This window comes from Crocodylus siamensis, chromosome 4, assembly GCF_052110815.1.
Source record: "Crocodylus siamensis isolate JL-2025a chromosome 4, ASM5211081v1, whole genome shotgun sequence".
NCBI lineage: Eukaryota > Metazoa > Chordata > Crocodylia > Crocodylidae > Crocodylus > Crocodylus siamensis.
Window position 1 is genome coordinate 182,841,972 of NC_143398.1, and position 27,573 is coordinate 182,869,544.

A 27,573-nucleotide genomic window follows, 5' to 3' on the forward strand; every position below is an offset into this window, starting at 1 on the left:
TTGACTTCCTGTGATTAGAGACCTGAGGAAGAATGTCTTGCATTAGAAAGCTTGTCTAACTTTATCCCGACTACATAGTTGGTCCAATAAAAAATATATTAAGAAATCTTTGCCTCTTGTATCCTGATGCAGGAGATAATCTATTAGAGGAAGACATTCTCAGAGACTAGCTATCTACAAAATAGCATCATGTCAGCTTTAAAAGTACCAAGGACCCCATCAACAGCCTTAGGGTAAAAATCTAAATACCTGTCCTTAAAAATGTAAGGGCATGGAAAGTCAGACTGTAAAGCAGGGGCAGGCAAAATACAGCCCATTGGCTGGATTCAGCTTGCCAGATCATTTTATCCAGCTCACAGGGCACCTAAGAAGTTTAGAAAATTAATATTTATTTATCTGCTCCTGGCTGCCTGTAAAAAATGACAGGGGATAGAGACTGTAGGACCCAGGGGAAGCTGGCAGGAGTCAGGAGAAAGGGCAGCCCCACCCTGCTCCACACCCTCCCCAAGCCTCTGCCTGCAGCTGCTTTCCCTGCATGCAGCTGCTCCACCACCACATGGGCCCCGGCTGCATTGCTGGACCACGGGAGCATGGGGCTACACCGGTACCCCGGAGCCAGAAGCAGGAGGGGTGTGTGTGTGTCTATGTAATGAGGGAAGGGGAGACAGAGAGAGAGACGATGGGTATGTGTGTGTACCCATGTGAAGCACACAGTGTGTATGTAGTAAGCAAAGCACAGAGTGTGTGTGTGTGTGTGTCCGTGTGCATGCACGCGCGCACACACACACACACACACACAAAATTAGGGAAGGAGAGAGAGAGTGTATGTGTGTTCATAGAATGAGTCCCACAAGCACACCCACCATATACTTGCACTGCCATACTTGCAGACCCCTACACCCACACCCCCTGACACAGCCCACCCACCCTCCCTCACACACATCCCCCCACACCCCACATATCCATACACACCCACATGCTCCTTCACCTCATCCCCACACCCCACACACCTATCCACCTTCCATCCCCACACCCTTCCCCACGTACCCACATCCCCACAGCCCCCCACAAATCTATACCTATCCCCTCATACCCCCACAATATACAAGAGAAAGGCTTCATTTTAAGCTACTGTACAATCACCTCTATGTACACTACACAAAGACATGTAAATCAGGAGAAAAATATTTTTAAAATTAAATTAATGTTGTAGGTGTTTGATTTTTAGAATACAATTTGGTGTTTTTCTGGTTCTGAGATGGCAAAGGTTGGGGGTTGCCCCCCTGCTGAGAGGAGTATTTCCAGGGTCAAAAGAGGGGCTTCCAGTGGAAAAGGTCAGGGGTTAGGGGGTGGGACTTCCAGTCCTAAGATGGTGACCAGGGGGGTGGGGCTACCCATGCAGCCTGCGACAGCTTGCTAAAACTCGAGAAACGGCACTCCACCCAAAATAATTGCCTGCCCCTGCTGTAAAGTGTAAAATTGTCCCTGGATTAGGACACATGAGAATTGTTGTATGTAGAAAACCAGAATAAATATGCATATAATGGAACATCCTTATATGGACCTTGTAAGCCCAAGAAGTGCAAAAGAGTTCTTGCTATTATATTACTTACCTGTATGTTGAAATCTTTGCCTTGCCTGGGATTTTAAGCTCTTGCTCCATCTCTTCTCTACTGAATCTTAGTTTATCAATCAGGAGGTCTGTGCAGTTTATTCTGAACAGCAGCTCCTTTATGAAGGACGGATCATCCTCTGCTATCATGCCTTTCTCCTGCAGCTTTCAGAAGAAATCCTTGGAATCCTGGATGCTTTCTTGCTTTTTCATTGGGATGTACTCCAGGCTCAAAAACTTAAGAGCCTCTACGTTCTCTGAGTTCAGATCCTCAGTGAAGGAGAAGAGAAGCTTGTGTACATCTTCACTCACTTTTTTTTGACCAAGAGGCCAGGAATCAGATCTAAACAAAGTGAGCTACTGGTGGAACACAGTAACTGATGAGTCAGTTCAATACAGTTACAAAAGAACCACATCCAAAATAAATGGATACATATATCAAAATGCAGAGCTGATGTTCTGTAGCTTTAACTTTGATGTTTGGTCCTGTCAATTCACAAACACCAATGAACAAGAGTAACTTTGTGCTAAGCACAAAGTTAAGAGAGAATGTCAAGGAGACAAGCCCCTCTTGTGCTCTGTGGAATGGTGTCTGTGGCTAAGTGCGAAGCTGAATCATCCTGGCTCTCTGCAAGGGTCTCCTTTTTTTCCTTTCCCCATAGGTTGCCCATCTGTCTTTTGGAAGCTCAACAAAATTCCTTTTTATGAAGATTAGGTCCTGTACAGAAACAAGCTCTACATAACACCATCCTGCCCCACTCCCTCCACCACCAATGTCTACAGTCTCCATGCAGTAAGTGAGATCAATAGATACTGCGTTGCCACAGATGTAAGGCCCTGTGTGAAGAAAGCTTCCTTAAATTCCCATTACCTGATGAAAAATAGGTTGGTATTCAAAAGCTTGTCTAACTCTATCCCCAAAAAATCCTTGCCTCTCACAAACTCCTGCATTCAGCTGTAACCAGAGCACTATTGACTGATTACAGGGGAAAAGTATTATTCCACTTTATGCTTGTGGTCTGTAGCACTGGCTGACTACAGCTCATTTACAAGCTGTGTCTAAGCTAATTACAGTTATTTGCATATTTGTAATTTTTAGACCAGATACAGATTGTAAGAGCAATTTTCAAAGTTTGACTAGGGCCTTCAAACCTAACTTCCATTTCACTGGGTGCCTAATCTTCAAAGGCAGCTTTGAAAATCTCAGTTCTGGGATACAGTGGGTATGTCTACACAAGACACTGACTGAGCAGTAGCCAAGTAGTACTTGCACTAGTGTGTCACAGCACTAAGTGTGCTAATACGCTTAGCGCTGGCTAAAACATTCACCGGTGTTACTGTGCAGTAACCCCAGTTACTGTGCATTTATTTAGTGTTTGATTATGCAAGTACTAAATAAATGCACAGTAACCACTGTACATTAGCGGCTTATGTAGATGTGCCCAGTTAGGAGGGGCTAAGTCCTGAGTTTGGAAAGAATCTTTGAATTTAGAAATAAGAGCACAATGTTGAAAAAATCCTCTGTTCATAATATAGGACCACTAGCATACTACTTTTCTGCCTCCTGGATGCTGGAAATACTAGCTAGTGCTCTGCTCCATCAACTCCAGAGCAGAGGAACAGTATTTGGGAGCCAGAACTTATTCATGGCTGAAATGCTATAGATGATGAAAAAGTCTTTATACTCTTTTTCTTTGTTTTGGGCAACATTGTTTATCAAAAATGCTCATGGAACATTTAGTGGGGCAGCCTTGCATGGGAACAGACCATCATCCTGTAAGAAACCCTAACTCTCAGGCTACCAAGGAATCTGTTGACCCATATCAACCGGCACCATACCTACAGGTTAGGGACCTCCCCTCTTGTCAGCACGGAGGCAGAAAAGGATCTTGGAGTCATCATTGACTCCAAGATGAACATGGGCCGGCAGTGTGGGGATGCAGTCAGGAAGGCCAACCACACCTTGTCATGCATCCACAGATGCATCTCGAGCAGGTCCAAGGAGGTGATCCTCCCCCTCTATGCGGCACTGGTCAGGCCACAGCTGGAGTACCGCATCCAGCTCTGGGTGCCGCACTTCAAGAGGGATGTCGACAGCATGGAGAGGGTCCAGAGGAGGGCCACTCGCATGATCAGGGGACAGCAGGGCAGGCCCTATGAGGAGAGGCTACAGGACCTGAACCTGTTCAGCCTCCAAAGGAGAAGGCTGAGGGGAGATCTCGTGGCCTGTTATAAACTAGTCAGGGGGGATCAGCAGGCATTGGGGGAGTCACTGTTCCCCCGAGCACCGCCAGGAGTGACCAGGAATAACGGTCACAAGTTGGCAGAGGGTAGGTTTAGGTTAGATATCAGGAGGTGCTACTTTATGGTCAGGGCGGCTAGGGTCTGGAACCAACTTCCAAGAGAAGTGGTGCAGGCTCCTACCCTGGGGGTTTTTAAGAGGAGGTTAGATGAACACATTGCTGGGGCCGTTTTACCCCAGTACTCTTTCCTGCCATGGCAGGGGGTCGGACTAGATGATCTGCTCAGGTCCCTTCCGACCCTAGAAACTATGAAACTATGAAATTATATCATTGATATTTGCATGGATGGGATCCCCCATCTACCTCGCCCTGTTCAAATACAGCAAACTTTGTCTACACTGGGGTTTATAGTCCTGTGTTAACCCAAGATTACAGACTGCCATTTCACTTGAATTACTGGTACACAATACTTGTAAATGCTAATCCAGGAAATACACAAACCTTTTGTTATGAGCCCTAAGGTCCATTCTAGGTTATACTACAGGGGTTTGAGTTAAAATAGTATTTACTAATACAATTACAAATGTTATGTAATAAGTAGCAATCAAATAAATGGCTACAATAGTACTTTAAAGTAAATAGTACAATATCAGCCAAACAGTTTCTGTCCTATGGACTATATAGTTTAAATTCTGTCTCCAACACTCATTTCTCTTTAAATATACGTAAAGTGATTTTTAAAAATAGATTAGACCTTGCACCTTAGTACAGATTCATACAAACATTAAGGAAGAGAAATACATGTGATTCATTCAGGCATGAGTCAATACTTTCAGGTATTTGATCAAAGTTACTTCCTTAAAAAAAGAGAAAAACATATGGTAGATGGTAATTGTGAATATGGCTTGAGAATCTCCTCTCACGTACCCATGCATCTGTAGTTTACGTAACAAGCAACCTACAACCAGAAAAATAATTTTTCCAATAAAGGAAATCAAATCACTTTCAAAATTTCTCTATATTTTAAGGATTGCACACACATTTCGACTACAGCAAATAAAGTATACTAGCTATAAGTGTGCATGCATGAAAGCATGGACTGGGTGTGTGCAAAATCAAAACCAACTCTGTTGCTGTCTTCTGCCATTTGCTTATAATCCAAAACAAGAACATGAAATCAAACTGGATGGATATTAATATAGCAACAAAAACAAACAAAACAGTTTCCTTCATTACATGCCTGCAGGACCTCCTTCACTACATGCTAACTTTCAAGGGTACTTATTCCACTTACCCAGGCAGACTGATAGCTGAAATGTGTCTGGAGCTGGTTCTGTTTCTTCTTCCCATGAAGTTACAGGAAAGGGATAGGTTCTTATTGCTCCTAGTGTATTGTCATGAGACTCACACCCGAAAGTAAAGTGACAGGCAAACAATCCAAAAGAAACTGTGACCACAAAGACAAATGCAGTTGATCTCTATATTCCCTCATCACCCATACCAGTTCACTTAATCAAATATTGCAGAAGTGGAAAGAAATCTTAGAAAAAGACTGGTAAAAGAGGCACAGCAGGCACTATAATGAAGAAATTTTCCAGACAAAAAAAAGTTACATGGTTGAAGATCTGTGCTGACCAAGACCAGACATCAGGAAAGTACAAGTACATTACAATACTATGATTAACATAATTTTGGTTGCCTTTAATGTATCTGTATTTTTAATTTTAAAACATGTTCCTCCAGGGAGCTAAAAGCATAAATAACAGATGTGAAATTTCATATGGAAAAATAGCACCCCCTCCCACTCAAAGTGCTTAAAAAGTATGAGATTAATAGCCCTAATGACTCATGTTCTCTTGTGGTCTACCAAAAGAGCAACAGTATAAACAGTATAAATGTCTCCACAGCAGGAAATGTCATCTGTATGAATGAGAGCAGTTCACTCTCCAGATCACTTCATTCCTGGGCCGCCGCCTTCCTCTGCCTTCTTTTTTCAGATCTTCATTAATGCCGTGATGTCCAGTGCATAGCCCTACACTTGATTTCCAGTTACACAGATGTACTAAAAAGAGAGAAAATGAAGGAGACTCAGCAGAGTGTGGAAGCCCAGTTGTAGTTTATTTACTGTGGTGTATGAAAACAAAGAATCAAATCCTTTCGACATCAATAACGGGGTGAAACTGAGGTGTCGTTAGCCCCTGTGCTTTTTAACATATTTTCATTCCTGCTTCTTTATGCATTCAAGAATTTATCTTTGAAACACACTAGCTGGAGGCTTGTTCAAAATTGCAAGATTTAGAGCGAAAACCTAGTTGAAAGAACTGGTGCTGAGAGACCTCCTGTTTGCAGATGATGGACGCCCAGAGTGAATCTTCCTTGCAAAATGTCTTAGATTTTCTGAGTCATGCAAGAGCTTTGGGATGGCAATAAGTAGGGACCTATCAAATTTGCAATATACAGTTTTCACAGAAACAATTACTTTGATAAATCCCCCATGAAAAATTCCAGTGCAGGGACCATGAAAAGTGCAAAAATGGCGGTGAGCAGCAGGAGGAAAGAAAGGTGCTGCAAACCAAAAAGTGCAGGAAGCCCTGGTGTCCTGGAGCACGCGCGTGCGTGCGTACGTGTGTGGAATGGGGGGGCAGGGAAGATTGGCAGAGGGGCCCTGGAAGTACTGCCCCTCTCTGAAGATTGACAGGTGGCCTCTGATTGGCCAAAGGGCCCCAGAAGTTCAGTAATTTACTCCACCATCAGATAGTATCTATCTGATGGGTCTATCCAATGTTGCTGCAAATTAGTTTACGCTAACCCAATTGCTGTGCACATGTACAGCAACACTTTACTGAGCAGTAAATTAGTCTACTGTATGTTAATGTGCTTATGTAGACATGCCCATGGGTTCCTCCAGGCAGGGAGGACTGGGCCAGGCTGCACTTGGGACGGGCAGCGACGGTACTGAGAAGAAGGCTAGGTGGGGAAGCAGCCATCCCAAGTTTCTCTGTAGCCCCCCCAACCCCTCCCCTCAGCACTGCCATCGCCAGCCCTGAGTGCAGTGCAGCCCAAGCCCCTGCCAGGAACAGCCTGCAGCCACAGCCCATCCCGCCCCCGTGCAGATCTTGGGGCACGTGCCTCCCATGCCCCTTTGGGGTGTGTGCAGCGGTAGGAGCCACCACCACCACCCCCTAATTATAGCAGCTAAGACACTCTGAGCCAAGCTGACGCTGGCTATGGAAGTCCATAAGACTGGCCAGCTGTAAAAAAAAGACCATAGCTTAGCACACAGGCTGATGTCATTTGGCTAGCAAAAATAGCAGAATAGAGCAACTGAGAAAATCTACCCCCCACCCTCCAAATAAACATGTATAACAAAACAGCATGTTGTGGTCACAGTACAATTGGCACAATGGATTCTGGTTACAAACCACCTTTACCAAGAGAGTTCCTAGCCTGGAGTTTAAACTTGGACAGATAAGGCACATCCAGACGAGTGTATACATGTGATCTGCAGTTCCTCAAAACTGTTTGAGGCATGCAAACTGCATGCAGCACACATGCAACTATTTGCTGTGCTGCAAATTTGCAGTGTAGTGCCAAAATTTGATACTAGGAACTCCCAGTATCAAAAGAACCTGCTGCTGCTGCAAAAAAAGCAGCGTGATGCACATTCTAGGAATGTACATTGGAGCAACTGGAGGCTGGGTCCTGCCAGGCAGAACATCTCCACTGCTTTAGGTGTCCCCCAGCTTCTGCAGCATACCAGGAGCTAAGAGGAATGGGGAAACAGCAGTTTCTTTGAAGCGGGACATTTTGCCCCACAGCAAACCCCACATGCAGGGGCATGCATGGTGGCAAAAAGCAGTGGCACAAATTTGTGCCGCTGCTATTTGTGCCCCAGCAAGTGCAATCCCATGCATATGAGGATGTGCTGATAAGGTTTCATTTTAGGACTCAAAACCTGTGAGGCTTTAAAAAAAACAAAACAAAACAAAAAAACCCAACAGTACATAACCCAACAATATATTAAAAACTCAAATACTGAGCCAGAAACGAAGGGCAAATTAATGCAAACCACTTATGGATAGGAGGCAATTCTGCTGTGAGTATAACAAAGAAACAGAGGGATTTGCAAAATAACTCATTTCCAAATGAGCTGTAATTGATTTGAGTGCTTGCAATTACCTCACCATAAGCAGAAACTAAACGAGGGTTTCGTTCACCATTGCAGGGGAGATTATTTTTCTTGGCAATGATGTTCTAGATTATAAAGAACTGTGCTACTAAAAGTACATACCACAGATTTGTAACGAGAGAACTTTATTATAATTTTGCTGGAGGGTGATAACCTAACAACCTGAACAAGAAGTTTAAAATAGTAGGCATGTCTAGAATTATAGGCTCAAATTCCAGTAGCATCCATTTGGCACTTCTGCCTTTGAGGTAGAGAAGAGATAATCCCTACAGTGCCCTGTGTTGGCATCTATCTAAAAAAAGCCTTGTTTGCTGAACATACACATTAAAAAGACTACTGCCCATTTTGTAGGAGTAAGAGATTGCCTTAGTCACCTGTATCAGAATTTCCCTTACTCCATTGTTATACAGTTATACCCTGTAAACAACACTTGGCTGCCTCTCACTGATAAGATAGTCCTACCCCAGTGCTGTCTGCAAAATACTTTGGGATTCTTTGAGTGAGAAAGGTAATCAAATGTAAATTAATCATTACCATCTACAGCTGGGTTACACTATGAGCACGCTAGCATTCCCAGACCAAAAAAAAAAAAGTAAAAAGACTTTCAAGTAGTCCATCAGCATGACAGATTAGCCTGAATTCCAATTCTGATTTCATGAGACAATCCTACATGGATGATTTTGCAGACTCCCATTAATTAATTGAAAAATAAATGTCATGTAGGTACTGCCCATTTTCTGTGTACTCACATGTGTGGAACCATTTCTAAATAGTGGGAAAAAGAATCCTTGGAAACTTAAAAATAAAAGCTAATCACCTTGATAGATCCACAACACTGTTAATTGTCCCATCTGATAATGAAATTTTCTTCACCACAGCAATAAGGTAAATGACAATCAAAGAGCTGTCTTCATGCAGGAGGCAATAGTGGAGATGTTGCATTTTTTAAATGATTTGATTTGGCACAATGTATACCAAACTAAGCATGTACCACATATATGGCAACCAGAGTGCACTTTGGGATTAATAACTGCTTTAAATAAAGAATCAAGTTGTTCCTCAGTGGGCATGTCTACATGTTCATTAATGCGCCATAATTATAATGCATTAAGTTTAGTGCCTATAATAACAGGTCCTAACTTAATATATTGTAATCGGTGCTACTGAGCATTAGCACAAATGAGTGCTTTTTTGGTGATGCTTAATGCTCACTGGACTAATTATTGCCCATTAGCGTGGTTTTTGCTAGCCATGCTAAAGCAGAATAGAATTAGTCCAACAGGTATTATCTGGTGTAGATACATCCAGTGTCATTTAGACTTGAGATGAAAAAGACTCATGTTCCCTTGACATTACAGGCTCTCTCACCCCCACCCCACCCCCAAGGAGTAAAGGAGTACATTTACTGATGTTTTGTCCAGTCTGGTTTTGGAGACTCCTACACAGAATAACACCGCTCACTAGCAGAATTTCAGATTATTAAAGTACTGAAGAAAAAAAAAGTATAGGACTAAAATAGATAATTTACACCACTCCATTTTGGATACTGAAAGTCATCATTATCTGTTGTGCCCACAATAACTGTCATGCACACACTGCTCTTCCAGAAACCTACAAATGCTTGCAAAAGTCTCCATGCCAGCCTTATACCAACAAGAGCCCAGTGCCACTCCAGGAAACAGCCACTGTGAGCAGCTGCAGCAGGGCTACAGCCATTGCACCTCCTGAAGCTCCAAATGTTAGCATGTTCCAGAAGACCTCACCTTGAGAGTTGGCAAGTTGCGAGGCTGATGAGGTCAGACTTTTCCAGGAACTGGACTTAATTATATCCAAGACAAAATGTGATTGTAAAAGAAAAGGAAAACTTTATTACTGCTGTGATGGGGGAGGATTTTTAGGTACTGGGAATATCAGTTTTTTTCTCAAGGTGTAGGCTGGCTGGGGCATTTGCTTCTTTCTTCCAAAGTTGTCTGCACATTTGCTCACATATTCATTGACTTCTGTAAGAATGGACAAGATATCTTCACCCCTACCAACAGAGAGAAGACAATATCTCTAGTTATTCAGTCAGCAGAGTGCTGTCATGAAGCCTGATCCACAGAAACAAAACCAAAAACACAGAAGAAATACTGCATTCTTACACAACATGAAGCATGCTCATGCCCCACATCATCTGTACCTAAATCACACACAGAATAGTTAATACATTCCTGCTGCATTTGTGGGACCAACAGACTGTCAGGGCATGTCTACCCTAACTGATGCCTGGAGCTTGGAGCAAAGAAAGTGGGAGTGCCATAGTGAAACATAACTCACAACGCATGTAGGTACTACAGCCCAGAAGGTGAAGTGAGGCGAGTGATGTGCTGGGCATGTACCAGCAAGTTCTGTACCTCAGTTATGTTAACATTCACAAAGGCCAGGCCACACTAAGGGTCTAAACTACATCTTTTTAGATATGAAGCATATACATATGCACATACAGTTCCTAGCCTGTTCTTTGGAAGGTGTAAACATTCTTTCAAATGCCATAATAAACCAAATACTTATGTGAACTCACTCATGATGGTGATGGCTCCGTTCAAATAGTCTGAAGTGGCTGGCATTCAGTTATGGGAAAACCAAACTCAGTCTGGTTTAGGTTCAGATTCTATCTCTCTTGCCTTGACCCTGGAAATATTTATGTAAATTTACAGGGGCAAACTAAATAAAATGACCAATATTAAATTTGTACCAGCTTAATTAATCAGTACAAGTTTGTGGGGGAAGGAATGGCCTTTGGTGAGTAAGAATTCAGTCACTCCTATTTAGTAACAAACATGCATCTGTGTAACCAAAAAATTATCACCCTCCAACAATATGGAAGTATTACCTTGGCACCAATTGCTGCAACTTACTGCAGAGGGCTTGAATGTACCAAGAACCCTGCTGTATATGCCGGAAAGAGGCATAACCATCAACTGTCGCCATGCCAAGGAGGAAATCGGCTTCTTCTGGAATGCTTTCAGAGGGGGAGACTGTCTGTTGTGCAGGAAGCAAGTCAGGATTTTGTGCATCTGCTTCAAGGTAGACAGGACGTTGGATCTGTTTACCCTGACAGGCTTGGATAAAAAACAGTTTTGGTTTTTCAGCCAGTTGTGGACATTTGCTAGCTGTGAAGTAAGATGTGATTGTGCGGATCGGGACTTTTCTCTCATCTGTCCCATAGATTACTCCTGACTCTCCGTGAGATAGAATGCAGCAAATAAAACAGTCCCTGCTCTTGTGATCATTTGAGAGCTTCCATTCCTTCATGACTGCTTCCATTTGTTCTGAAGTCTGATCCTTGTACATTTTCACATCCAAGCCAAGCCATGTAAAAACTTGCTTTAGTTCCTCTGTCATTAAAGAGAGATGGAGAGAAAAAGAAAAGGTGGGCAAAAGGAACCATAATATAAAATTACCATGCAAACGAAGCTGAAGAGTTACAGGCTTCACATCAGGCTTCTCCTGCAGTCTACCCATGCACTAGAGTATACTAAAGATTTGATAAGATAATCAGAGCCCCAGACAGTTACAATCATAAGGTCCAAGACATCCTTCACGTATTTAGAGCAGAGCTTTAGAAAGCAAGGTCAGAGGCCTCCATGTTGTTTGGTAGGGTGTGTGTATAGTACAATTTTACAAATAAAAAATGGTATTGTTTATAGGCACTTTGTGACCTTTGCAGAATTTAATACTGGATTTCTTGCCTGGTAGAACACTGCCAATTCATCTTACAGGCAACCCTGCTTAACGTGGTTTTGCCTAGCACTATTTTGCCATAATGCTCATTTCAAATTGATACCTGATTTCACTTAGGGCTCAGCAAGTTTTGTTATAACACTCATGGTCGCCATCTTGGGTCATTAAAAAAACCTTGCGGTTGCCATCTTGGGTCATCAAATACTTTTGGTTTTGTTTAACACTTGGTTTTTCAGGAACCAATTAAGAGCACTAAGTGGGAGTTGCCTGTAGCGATTGGAAAAATCATGGAATTTTTCTGAATTGGTTACATTAGGAGATTCAGTGAACAAAACACAGACAAACACGAAGAAAATAAGGACAGTTTACTGATAAAGATTGTTTAATTTTAGTTCTCAATATGTACCTCAGGATATACTACAGAACCTACTGCAATAGGAGAGAATCCTGAGTGTTTAATGCTTTCTCTGCTATTGGTATTTCCTAACAAGTAGGGAAGACTACCTCTATGAGGGAATTATGAAACGTGTATTAGTGAGAGTCTGCAATATATTTTATAGAAAATAATGGTGAGGGTCAACTGACAACACTATAAAGTGAAATTCTTTCAGATTTATTTGTTCCCTTTTTCCATCAAGATGATATATTAAATAGTTAAAAGCATTAAACAAGTTTAAAAACCCATACATGAAACTGATTTTTTAAAATTTCCCACAAGAGTAATGTAATTCATTCTTTTCATGCTTAAAGCATAGAAATAGAATTACGTATGAAGAGACTGTATTGTGGTCGTTTTGCCTTTGACCAGGATTTGACCCTGAAATGAGCTAGATATAAATACAGAGAAAACCCTGCTTTTGCTTTATTTTTTCAAATTCTTGTGCTCTCCAATTGTGACCGAGATTTTATGCCAGCATCCTGTATTGTATACCAAGAGTTCAATACAACTACGCAATCTTTACTGAGGACCATTCCTGTTCATCTGTTTGGTCAGATTTTTTGTCGCTATTTTAAATTAAAATACAAAGCAGAGAGAGACACTTTTCAGCTGCAATTTTTAGCTAAGTCAGAGGAAAGCATTAATTTTAAATTAGTGTGCTATGAATACCATTTCTTGCTAGAGTATTTTTTTTATTCTCTATTTTTTAATCGGGCCTAATTCTGATTTTTCTTGTCCCAGTGTTAGATCAGGAATAGATGCATTGATGTCAATGTGTTTACACAAAAATAAGACAAGATCAAATTCCAGCCACAATTTGGGTGCATATGTTTTCATGGTTTTGGAACACGAACAGCAAAATATGTAGTTTGTAACTAAAGAGCTCTGCATATTAAACTTACCTGAAAAAAGTGGAAGCACAGCTTCAGCTGAAATGTTTGTAGTCTGTGGCTAGCTAAATATATTATGCCTCTACAAATAAGAGGTCAAACTATTAACAAACTGCATACAAAGGAGCTGTCACACTTAATGCAGTAGTGGCTAGTAATGCTGTAAGAAGGTTATCTAACAATGACAGTAGACCTCTAATAAGCTAAATATAATCTCAAGTTTTAAAATGAATGCTCTTTTGGAAATGCAATTTGGCTTCACTAGTTAAAGATACCACTGTATACTCATCTTTGTTTAGTGATCCTGTTTACTTTTCTACTTAGAATACAAGTAGAGTTGAGTAGCCAGATCTCACAAGTCACATTATTTGACTTTTATGAAAACAGTAGACTACACAAGGCACAGGCAAAAGCAGAGAGATGTAGTTAGCCATGTTAGTTTGAAGTCAAGTAGAAAGCAGGATAGATTCGTATCACAGAGACTAACTAAAGTATTTTTTATAGCACAAGCATTTGTGAGCTGAAGCACCTGATGACAGGAAATCTACCCTGTGTTCTACTTGACTTCAGACTAACATGGCCATCTCTCTCTGCTTATCATTATGTCATTAAACCAAGAGCAAATACAACAGCGAGGAGCAGTGGAACAATTAAAAGGGGTACAGCAAAACCTGAATGAAAATTTAACAGAAGTAACTTACCAGCATCTTTACCAGAGCCTTTTCTCTCTGACAGAGTCCCAGAAAAAACAGAATTATTAATAATGATGCAATATCCTCTATGTAGTCCATCCATATTATAGGTCATCATCAGCTTCTACATATAAAGAGACAGAAAACAAGTTGACAGTGATGCTAAGTTTACACTCATTTGAGCAAGAAGAGCACTGAGTTCTTTCAACTGCTAAAAGCTGCACTATTCCTAGAGCAGCACAGACACTTGATATAGTTGTGATGCACATGTAGCTTTGGTATAACAACTTCTAGAAGCCAAAACAGCAGCAACAGTTGCTCCCGTAAGAGGACAGGAGGGAAACTCCATGTTGATCAAGTGGTCTAAGGAGCAAGAGAACTTGCAAATGGTTTCCATGAAGGTACCAAACAACTGAGAACAGCCCAGTCCTTCCACACTGAAAAGTGAATTCTTCCGGTTATTGACCAGGAAGAAAACATGCTTCATAGCTCCTGTAGGTTTAGTTCATTTTCCCAACAAGCTGCACCACCCTTCCATTCCAGGACCTGTCTGAAATTGAAGTAAAGTATATAGGAAATCCCTCTGGAGAGGAGAGGTTGTCTAGAGAACCCTGGTCTTTGGGTAATTTAGTCCCCCAGCTGGCAGAAATTGGGATTAAGCAGGGTAGACATATACCTTAAAGACTAACTAAACAAGATGCACATAGAGTAGAAGGTTTTGTGACCTGAAGCACTTCATCAGATTCTGGAATAACCTGTAGTTTGCAGGAAACTGACAGAAGACAGCAAGACAGATCATTAATCAGAGACTAGTAATGTGTTCTGGTAAGAAACGCAAAGCGAGAGCTTTCTTTCATGTTTATGATAATTTTCTTGCATTCTATTTATCTAACTCAGTTAGGTTTGTTTATATGATTCATCTTAAATTGCATAGTTCCTGTCATCACTTTTATTCTTACTTGTATAATAAATATTTTGCTTATTTTATTTACCTTACTGATTGCCTATGGTAAAGGTGATATGCAGAGCAATTGATAATTGCAGGCTTCCCTCTTTGCCAAAATGAGGGATCCTATAATTTTATACAAACCAAAGGGAATTTCCCATAAATTGGCACACTTATACTACAGCTGCAAGGCCTGGACTGGGGCAAATGGAACACAGGTTGATTTGTGTAACAAGTTATCTCAGGACAAATCTTAGTGCGCTCTTAGTGAACAAGCAGAAGAATACTGAGAGAAGTATGGAGCTGAGGGACATCCCAATATCTTGGCACTATAGGAACACACCTGGATTATTATACTTCCTCTGTGCATCCCTTTACTTCTCTGCCAGGGACTGTGGAACGTCTTTCTTCCCCTTTCTGTCTTCCATCCAACATTATTATAACCCAGATAAATAAAATCATTCAGAAAGTGGATGCATTCCCCTGTCAAATGCTATTGGGAAGATGAGCAGGAATACCATTATGTGAGAAGGTATTAAATGGGTGACAAACTGGTTGATCTTGAGACAACTGCAGAGGTGCTCAAAGCAAAGTTTATGTTAAAGAGATGGTAAAGAGTTCTATGCATCTTCCTCTTCCATTTCTCCCCTATCACTAGGATCCTGGCCACGGATGTCTAATATTCCCCTAAATGTTAGAATTAATCAGGAGCTCTGTTCAAAAGTTATCACATGACACAAAGACAGCCAGGGAAATGCCATTAAGTTGAGTGTAAGGACTTTGCAAGTTCAGGCAACTACAGTCAGGAGAGTATCTCAAACCTCTGTTTTTTTTTCCAAGTTGCAGATTCTTGTGGGGTCTTCCAAGTTCAGTTTAGAGATGCCTTGTGTAATATTTACTGCTTTGTCATCTAGAAAAAAAGAAGATATTTAGGGGTGAAATTACTAATTTGGGGAAGCACAGAAAAGCTGAGCATGGCTAGAATGTAGCAGGTCTTGTACGTACTGAAGTACAATTGCACTATAATAAAATGCTGTGTACAAAATGTCATGGTCCTACATATGATTTGTATGTATTCTACGTCAGTTCCATCACACGCACTTTAGGGACAAAAATAAGACTTTTGTTCTTATTAGTATCATAGAATCAACACAGCTGTGGCAGAGGAAGACTACTGGGATTTAGCTCATTGAACCGAGGGAAGTTTTTTATTAGTCAGGGCTCAACAGTGTTATAAATGGATCCCAAGACATGGCTGAAGTTGCAGTAGAAAAATACTTGATTCCAATTACACTGTACTTGCTAGCTGATGTAGTAGTAGGGGTTCAAAGAGCTGGATGTTGGAAAAAAATTTGTTTGAAAACTTGTGAAGTGAGGCTATGCTTTATACTACAGAAGTGGCTGCTATGTCATTTAGAGCTACCCATGCTAGCTTTAACCTAACTAGTCCAGCATCTGTACTAATATGGAGTACAAGCAGCAGTCTAACTGTAGCACTGGGGAGCACAGGAGGATATAAGAGTTTATGTTGAACCCCATACTTTACTACAGCTAAAGTGCTACCAATACTAAAGCTAGCTGATTTAAAGCTAGCTCAGCAATGTACATCTAGTCTGAGAGGCAAGTGTGTAATCCTAGAGTCATTTATACAGTATCACTTTGCAACACTAAACCAGACTTTAGAAGAAAAACCATTGTAACCACATTTACTTGGGTGAAAGATACATGGGTTTCCTGCTGTACCACCACTGTATCATTTACATAATCCTGTATCTTGAATTGATCCTTCAGTGTTTAATGACCTCCACCACCCCTACTTCCTGACTCCCTTTTAATTGAGAAGGTTGATCTACTGCAATTCCCCACAAGAGGCAACCATAGCATATGCAGTGCCCTTCCCCCCTCACAAGTGACTAGAGTATTGTAGCTTCGATCAGGAACTATTTTTTTTTAAATTAAGCAGCAGATAGAAGAACTGAGTATGGGATAGCCTTCCTAAGGAGAGCAGGTGAAGGCCTTCTGGTAAGATTAGGTGAGGGGGAATGGGAATGAAGACATGAGACTGGCAAATCTCCCTACCTCTACACCAGGGGTGCCCAATTTAAATTGAACCATGGACAGACCCAGTGCTGACAGTGGCCTGATCTATCACACAGGGCCACATCACCTGATCCATGGAGTTCCCCACAAGGCTGGAAATTTAGTAACAGGGGGGAGCAATGCCATTTAATGCTACCACTACTCCCCTAAAACTATGTATCTGAACTTGTGGGGAGCACCATGGACTGGGGAATGGCTCCACAGACAGATACAGATCCCAGGCTATAGGCTGAGCATCATAGATTCATAGACATTAGGGCTGGAAGGGACCTCGGGAGATCATCCAGTCCAGACCCCCGCCCAAAGGGCAGGAAGTCAGCTGGGGTCATAGGATCCCAGCAAGATAAACATCCAATTTGCTCTTGAAGGTGTTCAATGTAGGTGCTTGAACCACCTCCGATGGCAGGCTGTTCCAGACCTTTGGGGGCTCAGACAGTAAATAAATTCTTCCTTATGTCCAGCCTGAAACGGTCTTGTAGTAGTTTATGGCGGTTCGACCTCATCATCCCTTGGGGTGCTCTGGTGAACAAACATTCCCCCAGATACTGGTAGTCACTCCTGATAAACTTATAGGTGGCCATCAGATCACCCCTGAGCCTGCGCTTTTCCAGGCTAAAGAGCCCCATGGCTCTCAGCCCGTCATTGTAAGGTCTGTTTTCCTGACCTCTGATCATGCACATGGCTCTTCTCTGGACTCTCTCAAGCTTCTCCACATCCTTTTTGAATTGTGGAGCCCAAAACTGGATGCAGTACTCCAGCTGCGGCCTCACCAAGGCCAAGTACAAGGGGAGAATGACGGCCCGAAATTTGCTTAAGAAGCATCTATGGATGCAAGCCAGTGTTTTGGTCGCTTTACTAGCCACAGCACTGCATTGCAGGCTCATGTTCATCTTGTGGTCAGTGATGACCCTCAAGTCTCTTTCTTCCATAGTGCTAGCCAGCGTAGCACTGCCAAGCCTATAAGGATGCTGCAGGTTTTTCTTCCCAAGGTGGAGAACCTTGCATTTTTTGGTGTTAAACACCATGAGGTTCTCGTCTGCCCATTTGCTGAGCATGTCCAGGACACCCTGGATCACCCGCCTCTCTTCTGGCGCGGATGCTTTGCTCCAAAGTTTGGTGTCATCGGAGAACTTGGCCAGTCCACTGCTGACTCCAATGTCCACATCATTAATGAAGATGTTGAACAATATGGGTCCAAGGACAGAGCCTTGGGGGACCCCACTGGTCACAGGACACCACGATGAGTGACTTCCATCTATTACTACCCTCTGGGTCCGACCACAGAGCCAATTTTCCAGCCAGTGGATTGTGGTGGACCCAAGGCCACAATTGGCCAGTTTTGCCAAGAGATGATACCAGATCGAAGGCTTTTTTGAAGTCGAGATATACGACATCAATCTCTTCTCCCTTGTCCGGGTGATAGGTCACCTGGATGTAGAAGGAAATGAGATTGGTCAAGCAAGACCTACCCGCAACAAACCCGTGCTGGCTATCCCTTAGGATGTTGGCGTTGGGCCGTCCATTAAGGACGGCCTCTTCACTGCTTCAGAATATTGCCTCATTTCACCTACAAATGCCCGAGTGGAGCTGCACTTCCAGTTATCTCTGTGAGGGGGAGCTGTAGCTCTTGCTAGTGTTCCAACCCACCTATCCCTCCTAATGGGCATTTTTGGAGAAATATTCAAAGCTTTCCCCAAGTCCATGTGAACTACTTAGAAAATTATTCTTTGTTTTTATGCAGCCAACAAGAAGAATAGCTTAGAGTTAAAAACAGTTAATTGAACAGCTTATTAAAGACAAGCTTATCAAGACACACCTTGCCTGCCAGTTATGGAGCAAACATTCCCAACATGTTCTCGCAGGCTCCCAGTCTCCTTAGCATAAGAGTCTGCAAAGCAATGAAGGTAGAAATAGATGTCCTTGAGTCACAAAATTAACAATTCAACTTAACTAAGCAGTCACATTAACCCAGCAAAGCCCTGGTTCCACATCTCACAGGTATTATTTTAGAAAAAGAAAGCAAAAAAAAGGGGGGAAAAATTCCTTTCTCCTTCCCCCCTTGCTCCCTGCTCTGCAAAGCTTCCCCCACCCTTCTTTTTTGTTTCTCTTCAGATAAGCAGACTGGCTGTTTTCCAGTTATAGCTGACAATCAACAATAGGAAAACTTGTTGATACCATTCTCTAAATATAAACCAATCCCCCACCTAACTTGGACAGATAGAAAAAGACAAAAACAAGAAAACAGCTAACCTAAGGCAGGCCAAGAGTCAAACTAAAAATGCCCCTAGTCAAACATGAAACTCAAAATACAGATTTTAGAAAGCCTTACCATTAATGTTAGAATTCAGAGATATGGTATTAGTCATCTGTTTGGAAATTTAAAAAAATGTGTGCGTTAAAAATCAAATGTATATAAAATATACTTAAATAGCAATTTTAGCAGGAAAAGACATCATAAATACCAAAGCCACATGGTTTTGAATGAAACAGGGTGAAACAGGTGGGAGACATGGGGACACTAACATTCACTAGACAGAGCTAACTGTTCAGTGACTAAGCTGGAAGGAGCAGTGACTTCCTTGTCAACAAGCATCTTGCTAAAGGCTGCTTAAAGTTACTTCCTCTTAATGACAAACTGAAATATGAAAGGAGTGAGATTTCACTGTAGCAAGGACAAACATTTAGAAGAAACTACTGCCCCTTGAGAGGGTTCACACAGGGGACTTTAAATTAAACTTCTGTCACCCAACTTGCACATGAAGACACTACATTTTTAAACACTTGGGTGAAATCCTAGCACCCCTGAAGTTAATGGCAGAATTTCCCACTGACTTCAGTGCAGACAAGACTTCACCTGTGGAGTAAAATCTGCCTTGAGTACAGGAACATGAGACCTGCCATACTAGAGATAAATAATAGTCCATTTGGTTGATATCCTCTCTCAGCCCTGGGGCAATACCAGTGCTTTCAGCCTTATGATGGACCAAATTGTACCTACCATATATAGTCATGGGGGAGACCTCTTTTTGACTTAAGCCAATGAACAGCTTATGCCTGGAAGCATAAAAATTGAAAATCCTTGCAACAGCATCCTAACATATGCAATTCATTGGTTTCTAATTATTTGCCTTCCTAACACTCGGCTGCAGCAGGCCCCACAGGTTTATTATACAACAGGTACACATCTCATTTTTTTCTTCTATCATTTTTAAATGTTACTTTTTTATTTTCCCAAGTGTATTTTCATGCTCAGATTGCAAAAAAAAAGGAAGCATGAACATGCAATTGCATCTTATGCAAATGATACTTAAAAAAAAAAAAAAGCAACTATGAAATTGTTCTAGTGTTTCTATTGTGAAAGGCGCTAAACTGAAAGCTGTGGAAACACAAACCCTTGTTGCATATATCCAGGAAGTGCAAGAGCAGCAAAGCAAGCTTCCCTGATGCTGTCCTACCAATATCCTCTTATCTATGGGGACCAGACCATGCTTCTTGGAAGTACCTTTTGGAATATATTTAGGCCTCCGTAACTGCTTAATCTTTGGCCACCCATATAGCGGCAGCTCTGCAATATGACCCCTGGAAGGTAGATTAATGGCAACTTGTTTGCAAGGGGCAGGAGGCAGCCATTAAAACAGCAGCAATGTTGGTTACAATCAATCTAGGTCAGATTTGAAATAGCAGAATCAAGAGGTTATTCCCCTATAACCCTTCCAGTCCACCTTCTCCATACACTCCCATAGCCATCTCTCTTCTTGCTCTCCTCCTTCCCTAACAGTAAAACTTTTCCTAGGGATTGGATGCATGACTGGCATTTAGGATGCTCTGACCCAAATTATGTGATGCTTGTGGAAGTATATTTATAGAAGGCACCACAAGTACTTTTCTGGTCCTCTCTAGACAAAAAGGGAAAATTAGTTAAAGAGCTTGGCCAGTGTCAAAACAAAAGCAAGAAAAAAGAAAGTAAGTCTTCACTTCACCATACCTGTCTGCTGCCATCCCCAGCACGAAACAAGCCTTCAGAATTAAGGCTGGGCCATGATGCAGATTGTTTGACTGTCAGAAAATTTTCCTGCTGAGGTTCAGAAACTAACAGAAGAGACACAATAAACAAGAGAACTTCAGGTCCCTTTCAGCCAGCCCAGAACAAATCTACACAGAAAGAACAAATCTAAAGAGAAACGTGAAGCTGTAGAGACAGTACAAAATGTCAACACACCAAAATTTAACCACATGGACCTGGGTCTTGGAAAGCAGAGCGGTATAGAGTGCCCACAACCTCCAGTGAAGTCAAGTGGGAGATAGGACCAGCTTCTGAGTGGCCCAGGTCAAACTTAGGTTTGTAAATAACGGATCCTCAGGTCCCAAATGAAGTAAGTTTGGTAGCTGCAGAATGGCCCGATGGAAACTGAACTGGGATTTATAACATAATGCAACTGATACATACACATGGGGTTATCTGTTTATAATGCCTTCCTTCGAGACAGGTTAATACTAATACATATGTAGCACCTCACAGCTACAGATCAAGAAGTGTTTTATGAAGAGGAGCTGATCCCATTACCGCTATTTTGCAGATGTGGAAACTGAGGCCCAGCAATGCAAAATAATGTGCTCACAACCATTCTGCACATCGGGGCAAAGCTGGGAACAGGAGCAGGGTTTCCAGACTTGCAGCCTGTGCCTTATTGGCAGGCTGTGGCCAGGAAGAGCAGTCGGTTCTGGAGCTAGGAAGCATATCCTTACAGCACTGTAGCTAGCAGGTGACTCCAGTGAGATGCAGCAAAGCAAAGCTCACATACCAAGGCCTTCAATGTCCCCATTTCAAGTCTCAGCTGTAATGATATAGGACCAGGACTCTTGTGCAACAACTCCTGTTGCCAAGAGTTAGGGGCTGCAGGTCCACCGTGTTCTGAAAAGCTGACGGTGGATGTAGCGGCCAAGTTACCTACCTCTTTCCCTTTTGTATTTGTTTATTTTTTCCAGGAGATTGCATGAAATGTTCTTGCAGATTTGCTCCAGTATCTGCAGGTTGTTGTCTGCTAAACGGCCTTGTTTTTCCAATAAGGTCAGCAGCTCTAGAGTAGACTGCCAGTGAAAAACAGTAAAGACAGTAAAGCACACTTCTCTAAATGACATTAAGATTTAGAGAACAATAAGCCTATACTGCCTTTAAACAGTCCATTCTTGTCATCTCCTTTGCTTCTTACCACCAAAGAGCTGCCTGCACAGTAAGTTTTACAGTGTACTTAGTATCCTTAGCAAACCTTTAGGGTACATAGGGGTAAAATACACCATTACAGGGAATTCCCCTGACTGCCTTCATGTGGTTTAATGCTGGTTATAAAGAGGTGATAAAACTGCGTAATCCCATCTTGGATTTCTATAGGACTTTAGCCTGAGGAAGTAACTGGTGGCCCCATGCAGAGAAGACCCACTTGGCAATACCATAACACAGCTGGAGCAATTACCCTGATGCTGCATTTCCTGGTGCACATTAGGACTGGGAAGACTGTCTGATGTGTTGCATACCACACACAGAGGCTGCCCATTCCACTTGTGGCATTCATGGCACAGGCTGGCCACTCTGGTCTAAAATCTAAGTTTACTCTTTTCTCCTCTTTGCTCTTTACTCCCTACCTCTTCCTCACACCTCTCTTCACTTCCCTCCTCCCCCACTGAAAGCTGTCAGGGACTGAGTTGACTGGAGGTGCTAAACAGGAAATACGTTTCAGGGCACTGACTTAGCCCCTACAACTGAGCAAGATTAAGGGACATCCAGTTCAGCAGTTTAAGGCCAAACTGGGTCTGTGGGGAGAGGCTGTGGCACAGAGATGGGATTTTCATGTGGATTTCAGCCAAGTTTAGGTGTCCAAGGGAATGTGGGAGAGGGCTTTTGGCAGCTGGAGGTGGGAATTGCCCTGAGGTTCAGGCGAACTTGTCAGCTTAGGGTCTGGGGAATAGTTAGGAGCCCTGGTGACAACAGGCTGATCTTGGTGCTCATTATCCCTGGCCTTTTAGTCATGTCCTGTTCTGTAAAAAAAACCTAGGTTGCCTCCTGCTCCATCATCTCTTAATGGGAACATACAGCCTTGCTGCCTCCTGCCTGCCTTTTTACTGTATTCTTTGTGTGATCAAGTCTGGGACCTTCCCAGCCCTAAAGTGCACCAGGAAATGCAACACCAGGATAATCCCTCCAGCAACGGACAGAGCAGGAAGCAGAAGGCAAAGCAGGAGATCAGGCAGGGAACACAGGATAGGGAATTGAAAGCAAAGCAATAAATCTGGCAGAGGAAGAGCATTGGAGTGAAACTCAAGGAGGATGCAAGGCTGATTTGTGGCACATCTCCTAAAGAGATTAGCCCCCATTATTTAGGCCATCTATTAGGCAGGATTATTCATTCAAAAAACTGACTTGTAAGAGGAGAGGGTTATATTGTTATCAGCTATGAAGTGCAGACAACATTAAAGTCCTAGAGAGCTGCATTCAATTTCTACAACAAGAGCAGTTGTTCAGTTTAATTTAACTTATTGAGTGCATTCTAGTAACTGTCATTGTGACCCATCTTTAGAATCAGAGGTAGAATAGGTAGAAACAGGGTGAAGTCGAGGCACAAACTAATCAGAAAATGTCATAAAACTTGCTAGCAAAAGCCCAAATATTTTTGCAGGAGAATCCATGAAATCCAGCAAATGCTAATTGCAGCAACTTTCCCCTCTAGATAGTGGGGCACTGGAAATCCAACTCCACCATTCCTCAGGCATGTACCATATTACCTAAATTTAAGACGACCCTGAATGTAAGACAACTCCCCAATAATTAGATACTATATATGGCATATAATTATTGAAAGATCATCCTAAGTTTGTCCCCCGCCTCTGTACTGCAGGTGTTGTGGGGAGAGGTGATGAGGGGGGCAGTAAGGAGGGAGTCAGTGGGGGACAGAGTAGGGGAGACAGTAAAGGAAGCAGGCAGAGAGAGAGGCAGAAAGCTTTTCCCCTGCTGCCTATTTCCTCCCCCAACTTACCCACCATTGTGCCTACCCCCCACCTACAGCCTTAGGCTTCTTCAAATTCCTTCTTCTCCTTCTGCCTCCATGTGGCTTTTGCTCCCTACAGCTGCAGGTCCCCAACTCCCAGTCTCTCCCCTGTTGCTACTCTTTAACCCTCCCATTCCCACCCCCTTATCTTTGGTCCGCACTGGCAGGCTCCATCACTGCTGCAGCTTGGAGCATAGAACATGGCTGTAGCCTGGTTCCATAACAGCAGCTTGGAGCAGTTACTGCTGCTCCAGCCCAGCCCCGTAACTCTGGATTAGGACTGGAGCTGGAGCTGCCACCTGCTTCCTCCAGCCTTATATTTCTTACCCTCATCCTGCCATCACCATCACCCTGGAAAGCAATCCATGCTCTGCCCCATTGCTCCAGCAAGTTCATGCCATACTCCAGCAAAACCACTACTCCACACTTTTCCCCATCCTGCCTTACATACCACACCAGGCCCTTTCCCGCATACCATATTTGTCTGCTTCTTTGGAAGCTGGTCCCGCAGGAGAAACATGACACTCCTTAAATCTTCACTGGTGATGTCCTCTGATAGTTCATACAGCATCTGCCTATGTAACATGGACATGGCTTGGATGAACTGCATACCATTACAAAATATACTCACTCCTCTGTTGGTATCCCATAACACCCTAGGACAAATAATTTTTGCCCTGCACCCTATAAACTGCATAGTCTCAGCACAGGACCCTGATGATGAAAAGTCCACTGAAGAAACAGAGAAGCAATATAGAAACTATATGGAACTTCCCTTCCACAAGGGACCCACAGGAGGCCCAGGAAGCCCAAAGAAAGGCCAGAGCATCTAGGAGAGCAATGATTCAATACATGTCCTCAGCAGCCTCTAACAGCTGGGCTCATAAAGCTGATTCCTGTAACAGTACCTATTTTACCTTTGCACGCAGCAAGAGAAGCAATTTACACCACCCTATGGCAATTTCTGTGAATCTGATCAATAAGTGCTAATTGCATTTTCATGTGCTGGTCCTCTAATAATCCAATATAATCCCCCTTCACTCACTTGTCTTTTGAAGAAGATTTTCCTTTGTATAAATGCAGTCCTTTGCCATATTACTGACTGTTTGCCATCAGAGCTAGCAACAGGTGTATAATATGTTTTTAAGGGGTCAGTTTCAAATTAAGAAGTAGTGCTTGGATAATGGTACCATGTCTACAACTTGACTTTTTGGGAGTATGGATGCACTCCCCCAGTGTCATCACTAAATCCAACTACTCAAACAACACGGTCAATGCCAGTCCACAGCATATAGGTAAAGGGGAAGACTGCATAATTAAAAGTCACTGGATTACCCAAGCACACGCATGTTGTAAAATCTACAAAATTCCATATTATTACTTGCTTTGAGATATTTGGAAGAAACATATCAGAATCCTTGCAAGGCAAAAAACATCTAAGGCATCCACCTTCCAGCAAGCTCACCTGTAAGGGGACACCCTGCCCCTCTGGTGCAGATTTTCTTGCACTTTCTCCTTGGTATAGCCAAGCTTCTGGAGCAAGAAGTGATACCTAATCCTATACAGCAGTTCTGCTATTAGAAAAGTATCTCCCTTACTCAGGAAATCTTTAGCCATGAGGTGCTGGAAAATATCCTTTGCAGTTTCCACAGTTTCCAGCTTTCTGAAGGAGATAAAGTCACTACAGAGAAATTTCAAAGCTGCCACTGCTTCAGTTCCCAGGTTCTCATCAATGTCAAGAAGCTGCTGATGAAACTTCAGGCTGCTATCCTCATCCATGGTGGACAGTTTCCTTAAGAATTACACTCCCCAGCCTGTGAATGAAAGGAATAGTAAGATTTCAGTAGCACTAGTGTAAGCATTTCAACTAAAATTTTATTTCAAACAGGCCCAGGGCAGAATAAATGAAATTCTGCATTGGCCAGCTATTTCCTTTTAACCTTTTACAGCCAAATACTCAGTGTGTGGTCTCACTACCTTCTCAAGTGCCAGGTTGCAAAGCCTGGCAAAACCTCTTCTCTTCTCCTATCTCTTCTCATGCTCAGGGGGTGAGAGAGGATGTCCCTACTGTCCCTCATACCAGAATCTTCTTGTACTATGGTGGAGTAGATGGGAATTAATACTCCTAGTTCCTGGATCAAGGCAGCTTGACCAGGACTTTCTTTGGTGGGAATAGGGAAAGTGGATCCAGGAACTAGGAGCAACTTCTGCTTTAAGAGATGGCACAAATAGAATCATTTTATGTCCTCTCTTACACACAAATGATATAAAACTGAAAAAGAGATGAAACAAATATGGTCCTATAGAAATAACTACAATCCTATTACATTCACTGGAGACTAAATAATGGCCTCTTTACTGCCCTGCCTACTCCTTGTCCCTGAAGTACTCCTCCTATCTGGGTAGAGCTGATACTCTAATCAAGCTGCAGTGTTACAAACTCTCCCAAACCAACTTGGAGGTAGGTGGTCCTTATAGCTTTGATTTAGGATACCTGGAAGCAGCACAGCTCAGCCTACAGAGACCAAAAGGGTGGTAGTCAGGGAAATTCTCTAAATTCAAATCCTTGAAGAGCTTGAGGGAGCACCATTGGTAAATAAAGAGGTTATGTGGCAGGGTCGCTGGGCATATGGTACAGCTCAGGAAAATCAGCAAACTGCCTTGTTCTGTGTATGAGGGGGCATGGGAATATAATCCAGGAGTCCAGATATTCAGTCATCCCCACTGCAGACAGTAGCTCACAGTGTGAGAAGTCAGAAGTCCTTATTCCTGGATGAGCTGGCTCTCCCCTGCTACGCATTACATGTATTATGTAATTAACTGGTTAATCATGCAATACATTTAGACACATACAAATTACTTATCACACCACAAAAATGACTATTGAGCTATATAAAGGGCCAGCCAGCTACAAAGTTTGTGCTTGAAAATGTGTAACAACTCTATAGCTGATTTCTATCCAACTTTAATTTAACCATGTAGCAGAGGCCCAATGTTTAAATCAAACTTCTTGGAGCTGGGAATGAAAACTAGTGAAGAATGCCTTCTCTCATGCTTCCCTACACAAACTCCCAGCCATCAACTATTTTCAGAATATTTCTTAACATTCTTTGCCTTACCACACAGAACAATTCCACCAATCCTCTAGCCTACCTTCTGTGGTACCTCCTTCCCTAAAAGCATTGCCAGAAGCACATTTGAAGCTTTATTTTCACATAGATTTATAGATGTAGGGTCAGGAGGGACCTTGTAGTTCTTCTAGTCTGACCCACTCCCTTGAGCAGGAGAAAACTGGGCTCAAATAACCCCAACTAGGTAATCGTCAAGCCTCCTCTTAAAGACCCCCAGGGTAGGAGCCAGCACTACTTCCCTTGGAAGATGGTTCCAGATACTAGCCGCCCTGACTATGAACTACTGTCTTCTAATGTCTAGTCTAAACCTACTCTCTAACAACTTATGGCCATTATTCCTTGTTACTCTGGGAGGCACTCAGGGGAACAAGGTCTCTCCCAATCCCCACTGGTCCCCCCTAGTAAGTTTACAGACAGCCACGAGGTCCCCGCTCAGCTTTCTCTTGTGAAGGCTAAATAGGTTCAGGTCTCATAGTCTCTCCTCGCAGTGTCTACCCTGCTGCCCCCGATCATGCGAGTGGCCCTCCTCTGGACCCTCTCAATGCTGGCCACATCCTGCCTGAAGTGC

The 27,573-nt window shown here is 42.6% G+C and overlaps 1 protein-coding gene across 3 annotated transcripts; it reads right to left on the reverse strand.

Moving 5' to 3' along the window:
* Positions 1-2,288: 2,288 nt before the first annotated feature.
* On the reverse strand, positions 2,289-25,653 carry CASP10 (caspase 10). Of its 3 annotated transcripts, XR_016442004.1 has the most exons (11): positions 25,340-25,653; positions 24,350-24,449; positions 21,787-21,922; positions 20,820-20,923; positions 19,164-19,200; positions 18,651-18,722; positions 15,556-15,644; positions 13,798-13,912; positions 10,917-11,421; positions 9,808-10,073; positions 2,290-5,917 (listed from the first exon to the last, which is right to left on the reverse strand). XR_016442004.1 is itself a non-coding variant. In XM_090045124.1 (10 exons), exons 1-10 carry the CDS (start codon positions 25,651-25,653, stop codon positions 9,914-9,916), a joined length of 1,632 nt encoding a protein of 543 aa, XP_089901250.1. In that variant the 3' UTR covers positions 2,289-9,913. The 3 variants fall into 3 exon arrangements, 2 of the variants coding, with proteins under 2 accessions (XP_089901250.1, XP_089901251.1); XM_090045124.1 differs by having other exon boundaries at positions 2,289-10,073; XM_090045125.1 differs by having other exon boundaries at positions 2,289-10,073; positions 25,473-25,610.
* Between the last annotated feature and the right edge of the window lie 1,920 nt (positions 25,654-27,573).

Bases quoted from the DNA above. Each gene is read 5' to 3' on its own strand.
- CASP10 (XM_090045124.1), bottom strand. From the start codon at position 25,653: ATGGATGAGGATAGCAGCCTGAAGTTTCATCAGCAGCTTCTTGACATT. The intron at 18,723-19,163 runs GTAAGGCTTTCT...ATTGCTTTGCAG, and splicing joins TCTGAATTCTAACATTAATG to ACTCTTATGCTAAGGAGACT. The intron at 10,074-10,916 runs GTAATACTTCCA...CTCTGTTGGTAG, and splicing joins TTGCAGCAATTGGTGCCAAG to GGGTGAAGATATCTTGTCCA.